Source organism: Macaca nemestrina, chromosome 14 (assembly GCF_043159975.1).
Source record: "Macaca nemestrina isolate mMacNem1 chromosome 14, mMacNem.hap1, whole genome shotgun sequence".
Lineage (NCBI taxonomy): Eukaryota > Metazoa > Chordata > Mammalia > Primates > Cercopithecidae > Macaca > Macaca nemestrina.
Window position 1 is genome coordinate 85,279,947 of NC_092138.1, and position 11,559 is coordinate 85,291,505.

Consider the following 11,559-nt stretch of genomic DNA (forward strand, 5'->3'; position numbering starts at 1 on the left):
GCAGGCGCAAGGAGCAGGCGCAGATGGTGGGCGGCTGTGTCAGCTGACCCAAGGGGCCTTCGAGGTGCTTTAGGCGGCTTGCCTTGGTCTCAGAATCGCTGCCGCCATGGCTAGTCAGTCGCAGGGGATTCAGCAGCTGCTGCAGGCCGAGAAGCGGGCAGCCGAGAAGGTGTCCGAGGCCCGTAAAAGTGAGTTTCAGGGTGGTGCTGCCCAGCGTGGCGCGAGTCGAAGGAAGACCGCTGGGCCGCAGGTGGTGGGTAGATTAGGCCCGAAAAACTGCGGGGTGCGGCCTTGGGTATAGTCGCAGAAGGTTGTGTGTTTCGAAGCTCTGAGGAGCTGAGGCTCTGGAAGGCTTGCGAATCGCCTGGAAGCCACGATGTGAGATGGTAAATTGGGCGTGGAAACAGTGATGGGTTACCGTCCTTGGGGCCTGGAGGCATGTGAAGTGGGCTCTCCAAACGGAGCTCTTTGTTCTTCCCCTCTCCCACTTAACGGCTCTGGGGTGGTCAGTCTCGGTGAATGGAGCCAGCATCCACACGGTTGCTTGGTCTGGAAACCTGGAGTCCTACTTGCCTCTTCTCCCTCCCTCGTTTGCCACCTTTAGTCAGTCGCCAAGGCTTGCGTATCTTTCACTTTTTCCTCCATGTCTACTACCAGCGTCTTAGTCCAGGACACTAGTTTCTCTAAAGGTACTGTGACTGTCTAAATCGTTGATTTGTGTGTGTGTGTGTGTGTGGTGGCGGGGAGGTGTCTGTGTTTCTGTGTAATATGTGGCAAGCGCAGTGCCCAGTGCATCAGTTGTCTCCCCTAACGTGGCATTCAGTGTCGCAGTGAAGGAAGCAGGTATTGGATCGCTTAATTAATTGCAGGAGAGATGAGGGCTGGAGTGGAGAAATGGAAGGTTGCTAAAGAATTTAAACAGGTGAGTTTAATCTAGACTGGGGAGTGGAGGAACCCGTTCTAGTCCCCTCCAGTCAATCCATTCTCTCTGCAATCAGTCATCCTTCTAAAATGCAAAGATTTGACTTCCTGCTGGCAAGGAACAAAATAAATAAATGCAGATATGATTTTCCTACCGCCTTTGCAGTCAGACGTTTAGTGCCTGCAGAAGAAAGCTCAAATTCCTTAATGAAGTTGGGGAGGCTCCCGTGGGTCAGGCTTGGTCCTTTCCTCTAGCCATACTGAATCATTGTGGTCCCTTAGAAGCACCATGATTTCTTTCATCTGCAGGTCTTTGCACACGCTGTTTCCTCTGATGGGAGAAGCCTTTTCCAATTCTCCTCGCCTTTGTTCTCTGACCCTTAGTCTTCCATCAGACCTGAAAATTTAGGAAGCACTTCTTCGGGGAAGCCTTTCCTGACTCATGCTTCTCACCCAGATTAGGCTTGGAGTCCCTCCCAAGTGCTGATTTCTGCCACGGCCGTGCAATAACCTGTTTGTTTATATGGCTCAGTCACTCGACTAAGCTGGAGAACAGAAACTATGTCTCATTTAACTTTATGTATCCAGTTTCCTATCTGGTGAGAAAGATGCTTCTTTCCCTATTTTACAGATGGTAAAAATGAGGCTCAGAAATGATTTGTCCATACTCTGGGAAGCAACATAGTTGGGACTCAGAAGCCTCTTTTTCCATGCAAGGATAAGATACTGATCTTAGTAGTTCTTGGTGGTTCTCCTAGTATAGGAGTTACTCTATCTGACATCCAACTAGATTGCAAGCATGTCTCTTCTACTTGTGCAATTAGGGGTTGTGTGGTACTTGGAAAGCTTTTTTTGAGGGTGTTGGGAATGGGAGGAAGCCTTTTGTTCTTGCTCCGGTGACTGGAAAGTTCTTTGTTATTCCCAGAATATTTCCAGTCATGCCCTCGATAGAGTATTTTCAGAATGACTTCTCAGAGTTTGTGTTCTGATGGCTCATCAGTAACAGAAGTTGTGTCTGTCCGGAGGGATAGGAGAATAGATTGGGGAAGTGCAGAAAAAAAAAATGCTTGGAATATTGTAAGAATAATTCTGAGTACCCTGGCCAGGTAGGATTTATGTTTTATACCTTTATCCTGTCAAGCCTGGTGCAGGGTTTTGTGTATCTCAGGTAGCTGTGAATTTGTTTTAAAAAGTATTAGTTTGGCTGGGCGTGGTGGCTCATACCTGTAATCCCAGCACTTTGAGAGACCGATATGGGTGTATCACCTGAGGTTGAGAGTTTGTGACCAGCCTGGGCAATATGGAGAAACTCCGTGTCTACTAAGAATACAAAAATTAGCTGCGCGTGGTGGTGTGCGCGTGTAGTCCCAGCTACTTGGGAGGCTGAGACAGGAGAAACGCTTGAACCCAGGAGGCAGGGGTTGCAGTGAGCTGAGATCATGCCACTGTACTCCACCCTGGGGAACAGACGGAGACACCGTGTCCCCCCTCCCCCCCAAAAAAGGTATTAGTTTACGGCTAACATACGTCTCAGTTTTTTTTTTTTTTTTTGAAGACAGTCTCACTCCGTCACTCAGGCTGGAGTGCAATGGCACCATCTTGGCTCGCTCCAACCTCCACCTCCCGAGATCAAGAGATTTTGTGCCTCAGGCTCCCAAGTAGCTGGGCTTACAGGTGCCCGCCACCATGCCTCTCTCTATTAAAATACAAAAACATATAAATTAATCAGTACATAAATAAATACAAAATAAATTTTTGTATTTTAGTAGAGACAGGGTTTTACCATGTTGGCCGGGTTCGTCTCAAACTCTCGGCCTCCCAAAGTGCTGGGATTACAGATGTGAGTCGCTGTGCCTGTCCTGTCTCAGAATTGTTAATAGTTAGGAGCAGAGGTATTCGGAAGAACTGCAGTTTGAAAAATTGCCTTTCTTGATTTATAATTATGGTTGACTTGCCCAGTTAAGAGTTGGGAAGAGGCAGTATGTAAAATGGTCCCATCCAATTTTTTAATGAAATCATTGTGTTGGACCTTACATTTATTTTTTTATTTATTTTTATTGTTTTGAGACGGAGTCTCGCTTCATCACCCCCAGGCTGGAGGGCAGTGGTGTCAGCTGACTGCAACCTCTGTCTCTTGGGTTCAAGTGATTCTTCTGACTCAGGCTCCCGAGTAGCGCTCGCCACCACGCCCAGCTAGTTTTTGTGTTTTTAGTAGAAACGGGGTTTCACCATATTGGCCAGACTGGTCTCGAACTCCTGACCTTGTGATCCGCCCATCTTGGCCTCCCGAAGTGCTGGGATTACAGGCGTGAGCCAACACGCCTGGCCTGGACCTTAAAATTTTTAAAGACTTTGTGTTAATGGCATATTTCATTGGAGTGAAACAAAACACTGGCTCCCATATGTAAGGCCCAAGAAAAACAAGATTTAAGAGAAATACGATTTTCTGTTTAAATATTTTTTTATTTTGAGGCCCCTATCAAAATTGAATGTTGAAGATGTTTGCCAAAGGCAGTAAACGGTATTATCTTGAGTTATAAATGCAGGGAGCCATGGGAGTTGGGAGTGATGTCTTGTGGAGCTACTGCATAATGTTTGGGCCATGAGTGTTTTTTGTAGATTGTTGGTTTTGAAAATATCTTTAGCTTTGAAATATAGCCCATTATAGCTTATGGGAGGATGGCATGTGAAGGATTGGGGTACAGGTGGCCGAAGCAGACAGTAATAGGCCAGAAATAATACTGGAGTGAACGTGGACTTGCAGAAATAGTCTTTGGAGTGCTTAGAGAGAGACCTGTTAATTGTTTCAGACTAGCATCAGGGAATGTTGATGTCATGGGTCACTTCATTACAGGTCCAAAGTTCTGTTCTTAATCAGGAGGTAGAAGGTTAAGTTTATTTTCATTTATCCACACGGGCTCTAGACAGTTGATATACAATGATGTATAACAAAGCCTAATTTTAGATCCAGGATGTCTTTTGCTCTGAATTAAATAAATAGGATGATGGATGGTCTAGAACCCCTCTTTTTTTTTTTTTTTTTTTTGGTGAGTGGAGACTCAAAGCAGAGGGTATATGTTGGCTGTCCTTGTGGTCTGTTTTCATGTAGGCTCTGACCAAACCTAGAGATTTTTTCCAGCTGTATGTTAAGCCACTCACTTCTAGAAACCAAAATACCTGTGTCTCCTCTTCTCTCAGCTGCTTGTGCAGTCTGACTGTACAGTGTTCCTCATTCAGCATTCCTTCGCAAGTCACCACTGTCATTACTTCCTTGTGACAGGCACTGCTTTTAGTTTCCAATGTTACATCATCTGGTTCATTAGTTACATTATAGGTTGATGTCCTTGGGAGCTTATTAGGCTTCTTGCTAAGCATCTAAGTAGGGTTGCAGCTTTAATGAGCAGCATACTTACATGTTTACTTCTGGAGAAGAGTTCCCTAGATGGTTAATGTTACTCATTCTATGTTCGTTCTTAATAGTTGAGATTGAGAGAATATTCTGACACATTCTATAATTTTTTCCCATCTTTTTAATGGGCTGTAGTTATAGAAGGTATTCATTTTTGTTTTGTCACTTTCTAGTTAAGTACAGCCTATAGGAGGGAGGAACCTGTACTATTTGTTAGCTCTGCATTCCCTCTTTCCCATGCACATCTCTTCAGACTGTGTCATAATTTATTCTTGGTTTATTGTTATAATATACCATCTGAGTCTCTGCTTGCTTTTCTACTTTTAACCACTTCCTGATATAGCTCTCTCCTTTGAAAACAGGAAAGAACCGGAGGCTGAAGCAGGCCAAAGAAGAAGCTCAGGCTGAAATTGAACAGTACCGCCTGCAGAGGGAGAAAGAATTCAAGGCCAAGGAAGCTGCGGTGGGGCACCATTTGTTTTTGTTGCTGCTTTCGTCTCCTAATCCCCCGTCCCACCAAGGCTTTCAAAATAGCCAGCATAGCTCAGAGATCCTGGTTGAATTTTGAAAATGTGGTAGTCATGTGTTTTATTGACTGCTTAGGCATCTGTCTCTTAGGATGATCAGTTTTTCCACTCATATTGAGTCCTAATTTTCATTTATTCACTCATTTGACACATATCTGTTAGGCAGTTAACATGTCTCAGGTACTGTGCTAGATGCTAGAAATCAGCTGTGACCAGGAAGAGACATGGTCCCTTCCCTCATGGAGTGTAGCTTACCATCTGGTGGCCAGGGAGACTCAGTAATACAGTACAAATCATGCAGAGCTACAACTGAAAAGTGCTATGACGGTTGTAAACAAATCAAATGGAGCCCCACTTTAGTATAGTATATATAGTACAGACATTTACCAGTGATACAGGCTACAGTATGGTGCATCCAATAATAGTACAAAAACAGAGAGTACAGAGGAGGCACGGACAATTGTGGAAAGGGGAAAGGACAGAGGAGGGCTTCACAGAGAAAAGGAACTATCAGGACTCTTGGGTGCAGGTAACAAAATATAATTAAAACTGATTCTAAATGGAATGTAATGGCCTATATAATTAAAAACCCAAGAGCTTAAATAATATGCTCAGGACTTTCTCTCCCCTCTGTGTTTGGCTTTGTATCATTCTCAAGTTCTACATTGTGGCCTCTAGTAGTTCCAGCATACACACTTCCAGGCCCAAGTCCAGTGATTAAAGGCACATACCTCTCTCCTTGCATTAAGTAGCAAAAATTTTGATCAATTTTTAATTTTTTCTTTTTAAGAGACAGAGTCACATTCTGTCATTCAGGCTGTAGCTCAGTGGTGTGATCATAGCTCACGGTAGCCTGGAGCTCCTAGGCTTAAGCCATCCTCCCCTGCCCAGCCTTCTGAGTAGCTAGGACTATAGGCATGATCCATCATGCTCAGCTAATTTTTTTTGTTTTTGTAGAGATAGGGTCTTATTGTGTTGCCTTGACTGGTCTCGAACTCCTGGCCTCAAGTAATCCTCACATCTCGACCTCCCAAGCTGGATCATCTTTGTTCTTGGCAATTACAGTGCCATTAAAACTTGGCTGGGCACAGTGACTCACACCTGTAATCCCAACACTTTGGGAGGCTAAGGTGGGAGGATTGCTTGAAGCCACAAGTTCAAAACCAGCCTGGGCAATAAACGAGACCGCGTCTCTACAAAAAAAACAAGATAAATACAAATAAAACTTAACATGTTTCTGTGATTCTTGCACTGGGGCTGATAGGTGCTGTAAGTTGTCAGATTGCTCATAAAACAATGTAGAAATACCCTTGTGTGTCAGGGCAGCCATCATCTTCTTATCTTTTTTTTTTTTTGAGATGGAGTTTTGCTGTTGTTGCCCAGGCTGGAGTGCAATGGCATGATCTCGGCTCACCACAACCTCTGCCTCCTGGGTTCCAATGATTCTCCTGCCTCAGCCTCCCAAGTAACTGAAATTGCAGGCATGTGCATCCGGCTAAGTTTGTATTTTTAGTAGAGACGAGGTTTCTCCTTGTTGGTCAGGCTTGTCTTGAACGCCCGACCTCAGGTGATCCGCCTGCCCCGGCCTCCCAAAGTGCTGGGATGACAGGCGTGAGCCACCACGCCCAGCACTTTTTTTTTTCCAAGATGGAGTCTTGCTCTGTCACCCAGGCTGGAATGCAGTGGCATCATCTCGGTTCACTACAACCTCCACCTCCCAAGTTCAAATGATTTTCCTGCCTCAGCCTCCCAAGTAGCTGAGACTACAGGCGTGCACTAACATGCCCAGCTAATTTTTCTATTTTTAGAAGAGATGGGGTTTCATTATGTTGGCCAGGTTGGTCTTGAACTCCTGACCTTGTGATTCGTGTGCCTCGGCCTCCCAAAGTGCTGGAATTACAGGCGTGAGCCACTACACCCGGCCCGTCTTCATATTTTTACATTCTTTTTTCTTTATTGTGGCACAGGCTTAGGAGGTCCCAATGACAGGTGCCCTCATATTACATTGTGTGTTGTAGTTGATTATAGAGATGGTACTGGTATTGCACTGTAAAGCACAAGCTCTGATTCCTTTTTTTCTTTCTTTCTTTTTTTTTTTTTTTGAGACAAGCGTTTCACTCTTGTTGCCCAGGCTGGAGTGCAATGGTGTGATCTTGGCTCACTGCAACCCCCACCTCCCAAATTCAAGTGATTCTCCTGCCTCAGCCTCCCGAGTAGGATTACAGGCGCCCACCACCACACCCAGCAATTTTTTTTTCTTTTTTTTTTTGGTCTTTTTAGTAGAGAGAGGGTTTCGCCATGTTGGCAGGCTGGTCTCGAACTCCTGACTTCAGGCGATCCACCTGCCTCAGCCTCCCAAAGTGCTGGGATTAGAGGTGTGAGCTACCATGCTCAATCAAGCTCTGAATCTTTCTAGCAGTGTTCCATTTGTAACCTCTTTAGTTTTTGAGACAACTTAGCAGAGCCTGGCATATGGCTTATATTCAAGAAACAGGTAACGGGGTTCTGAACATAAAAGTATGAGTTAGCAACCGAGCTGTTATGAAATGCCCCGGGATATTCCTGTAATATGAACAGTTATAGTATAGTATGAAGAGCCCTAAGGGCATAGTGGCTCCTGCCTGTAATCCTAGCACTTTGGGAGGCTAGGGTGGGTGGATCGTTTGAGCCCAGGAGTTCAAGACCTGCGTGGGCAACATGGTGAAACCCTGCCTCTACAAAAAATACAAAAATTAGCTGGGCATGGTGGTGCATACCTGTAGTTCCAGCTACTCGGGAGGCTCAGGTTGGAGGATGGCTTGAGCCCAGAAGGTAGAGATTGCAGTGAGCCAAGATCATGCCACTGCACTCCAGCCTAGGCAACAGAGTGAGACTCCATCTCTTAAAAGGAGAAAATGGAGTGATAAAAGTTAGGCACAGTGGTGTACACCTGTGGTCCCAGCTCTGTAGGAGGATCTCTTGAGCTTGGAGTCTGAGGCCATCCTGGGCAACATAGTGAAATCCCATCTTTTTGGGGGAAAAAAATGGAGTGATAGCCTCCTTATAGGTCGTTGTGAGAAATAGGTAATGTGAGAGAATCTTTTGCAAATTAATGTTATACAAATATGAAGGGATGTTGTTATTAGCATATATATATGTATAGTGAGGCAAGAACAGATTAGGTGAATAAAAAGGGTCTGACACAAAAGTTACGTCTTCCAAAACCTTATAGGTTAAGTTCTAGTAAAGAAGGCACAGCAGTTAACAAAAAGCTGGCTGTACTGTGAAGACCATAGAAGGTAAAAGAAAATTCATGTCAGTGTGTGTGAAATTGCTAAGAGAAACTGAAGAGAGAAGATGTTTACGATAAAAATTCAGGTAATAAAAAGGGGCAGGCCAAGGTGGGTGGATCACGAGGTCAGGAGATCGAGACCATCCTGGCTAACATAGTGAAACCCTGTCTCTACTAAAAATACAAAAAAAATTAGCTGGGTGTGGTGGCAAGCGCCTGTAGTCCCAGCTACTCAGGAGGCTGAAGCAGGAGAATGGCGTGAACCCGGGAGGTGGAGCTTGCAGTGAGCCAAGATCGCGCCACTGCTCTCCAGCCTGGGCAACAGACCGAGACTCCATCTCAAAAATAAATAAATAAATAAATAAAAGTGGCGGGGGGGTGGGGGCAGCAATGAGAAATTAGTTTTCCTCTCTTTCAGATCTGCAGTACTCCTCAGAGCCAGTCACTGTTAACAGGTTTCTTTTTTAAATTCTTATAGAATATTTATATTTGCAAGAACAGATGTGACACACTGGTGAATCCACTGTTGAACTTAAGAACTAAAACACTAACCAATAATGGTGAAACTCCTTGTATATTACTCCTAAATTGTATCTTTTGTTTATTATTCTTACTTGTTTTGTTTGGAGATGGGGTCTTCTTGGAATTTTGCTCAGGTAGGGCTCCAACTCACCATCCTCCTGCTTCAGTGTCTCGAATAGCTGAGACTACAGGCATGCACTACCATGTCTGGCTTGTGTTTATTATTATTTAGGAATTTTTAAAAACCATGTATCTCCCCACATTTAAAACCACAGATACAAAAACATACCACATTGATACTGTTGTATATCTTGCTTATATTTTACAGTTCATTGCAATTCCTGAATAGTTCTCTTATATAGAAGCAAGCTGAGTTTTTAGGTTGATTCCTGTCTTTGGTTAAGGCTAAATAGCAGACTCTTAGAGGAGAGATGTGAATACATGTCTTTGGAATAATTTCCTAGCAGTGGAAATGCTATGCAGTTTACTTTTGGTAGATGTGGCTCCCATTGACTCAGGGAATACGTCACATGTGCTTCAGCCACAAGGTCACATTCTGAGTATACTGATTGGTGAGCCTGGGTTTCTCCAAAAGTCAGCAAGTAGCTTATGAGATGTACCTGACCAACCAGAGCATTGTTCTGATAATCCCTCTGTGACATCGCTCCCCATCTCCAGGCACTGGGATCCCATGGCAGTTGCAGCACTGAAGTGGAGAAGGAGACCCAGGAGAAGATGACCATCCTCCAGACCTACTTCCGGCAGAACAGGGATGAAGTCTTGGATAACCTCTTGGCTTTTGTCTGTGACATTCGGCCAGAAATCCATGAAAACTACCGCATAAATGGATAGAAGAAGAGAGAAGCACCTGTTCTGTGGAGTGGCATTTTAGATGCCCTCATGAATATGAAGCTTTAGCACAGCTGTAGTTACATTCTTTTGAAATGGCATTAAATTATTTCCATATATTATATAGTAGGTCCTTCCACTTTTTGGGCAGTAGCAAATCTAGCTTTTTTGTACAGACTTAGAAATTATCTAAAGATTTCATCTTTTTACCTCATATTTCTTAGGAATTTAATGGGTATATGTTGTCTTTTTGGCAAGGTATATATGCCTTTTGGCTCAAGCAACATGTATATCACTGTTGACTTTTTCTTTCTTAGATCTAGTTTTAAAAAAAAACACCACATAACCATTCTTTGAAGAAAGGAAGGGATTAAATATTTTTTTTCCCTAACACTTTCTTGAAGGTCAGGGGCTTTATCTATGAAAAAGTAGTAAATAGTTCTTTGTAACCTGTGTGAAGCAGCAGCCAGCCTTAATGTAGTCCATTCTTGCTAATGGTTAGAACAGTGAATACTAGTAGAATTATTTGGGCTGCTTTTAGTTTCTCTTAATCAAAATTACTAGATGATAGAATTCAAGAACTTGTTACATGTTATTACTTGGTGTATCAGTAATCATTTAAAAGTAAAGACTCTGTCATGCATTTTTCTCCCGTTCATTTTTTTCCTTGTCTCCGTGATGACCAATGGTCATCATTTTTGATAATGCATAATGCACTTTGACCCAGATGGTCTGCAGAATTTCACTTAGGACATCAGCGCACAAACAGCACACATATCACATACCCATTTATATACATAATTAGAAAATGTTCGTGATACATGCATCATATGATTTCACCCAACAAATGTTTTGGAAAACAGCAAGCAACTAGTCTGTAGTTTCTTTTCTCTAGAGAGCCTTGGCCTGGGGCAAGTTATTAAGCATATTTCCTTTCTGGTGGGCTAGATGATGTGCATTATACCTGCAGTACCTTCACACTAGCCCTTACAAGTTTTGTGGTGGTGTTGTTTTTTTTTTTTTTTTTCTTTTTTGAGACGGAGTCTCGCTCTGTTGCCCAGGCTGGAGTGCAGTGGAGCGGTCTCGGCTCACTGCAAGCTCCGCCTCCTGGGTTCATGCCATTCTCCTGCCTCAGCCTCCCAAGTAGCTGGGACTACAGGTGGCTACCACCACACCTGGGTAATTTTTTGTATTTTTAGTAGACAGGGTTTCACCGTGTTAGCCAGGATGGTCTCAATCTCCTGACCTCGTGATCCACCCATTTCGGCCTCCTAAAGTGCTGGGAATACAGGTGTGAGCCACCACACCCAGCCTAGCCCTTACAAGTTAAATGTCCTGTGGCCCTCTTAGCCGAAAGTCTTTGGTTGCAAAAGTAATTGCTTATAGGTGAAAACAGTTGAAAGAACATGGGATTTCCTTGTTCTGATACAAGACAAGACAACTAGATGACCTTAAAAACCCTCATATTTAATATGACTCAGGATTTTTTTTTTCAGACCACTGCTGTCTCTAGTTACTGTTATTTCTCTGTTCCTTTTTATAGAATTCCTCAAAAGAGTGACTGGATGAGGTTTTTTTTTTTTTTACTGTTGAAACCCTCAAGTCTTGCTATCCCACTGAAGCTGTGTGTCAAGATCAGCAATGCTGTCCAGGTTGAGAAAGCTCATCCTCTTCCTCCTTGACCTTCCGTACTTTGACAGGGTTGACCATTCCTTCATTTAACCACTTTTGTTTTTTTGAGACGGTCTCGCTCTGTGACCCAGGCTGGAGTGCAGTGGTCTGGTGTGGTCTCAGTTCACTGCAACTTCCGTGTCCCCTGCTCAGTCGACCCACCTCAGCCTCCCGAGTACCTAGGACTACAGGCACTATCACACCCAGCTAATTTTTTTTTTTTTTTTTTTTTTTAAGACGGAGTTTTGCTGTGTCACCCAGGCTGGAGTGCAGTGGCGTGATCTTGGCTCACTGCAAGCTCCACCTCCGAGGTTCACGCCATTCTCCTGCCTCAGCCCCCTGAGTAGCTGGGACTGCAGGCACCCACCACCACGACCGGCTAAGTTTTT

At 44.0% G+C, this 11,559-nt stretch overlaps 1 protein-coding gene across 1 annotated transcript; it reads left to right on the top strand.

The window, feature by feature from the left end:
• On the top strand, positions 1–10,142 carry LOC105487083 (ATPase H+ transporting V1 subunit G1). The gene is made up of 3 exons (XM_011750388.2): positions 1–188; positions 4,693–4,793; positions 9,329–10,142. The coding sequence occupies exons 1-3, from the start codon at positions 107–109 to the stop codon at positions 9,500–9,502; spliced, it is 357 nt and encodes a 118-aa protein (XP_011748690.1). The 5' UTR covers positions 1–106; the 3' UTR covers positions 9,503–10,142.
• The last annotated feature ends 1,417 nt before the right edge of the window (positions 10,143–11,559 follow it).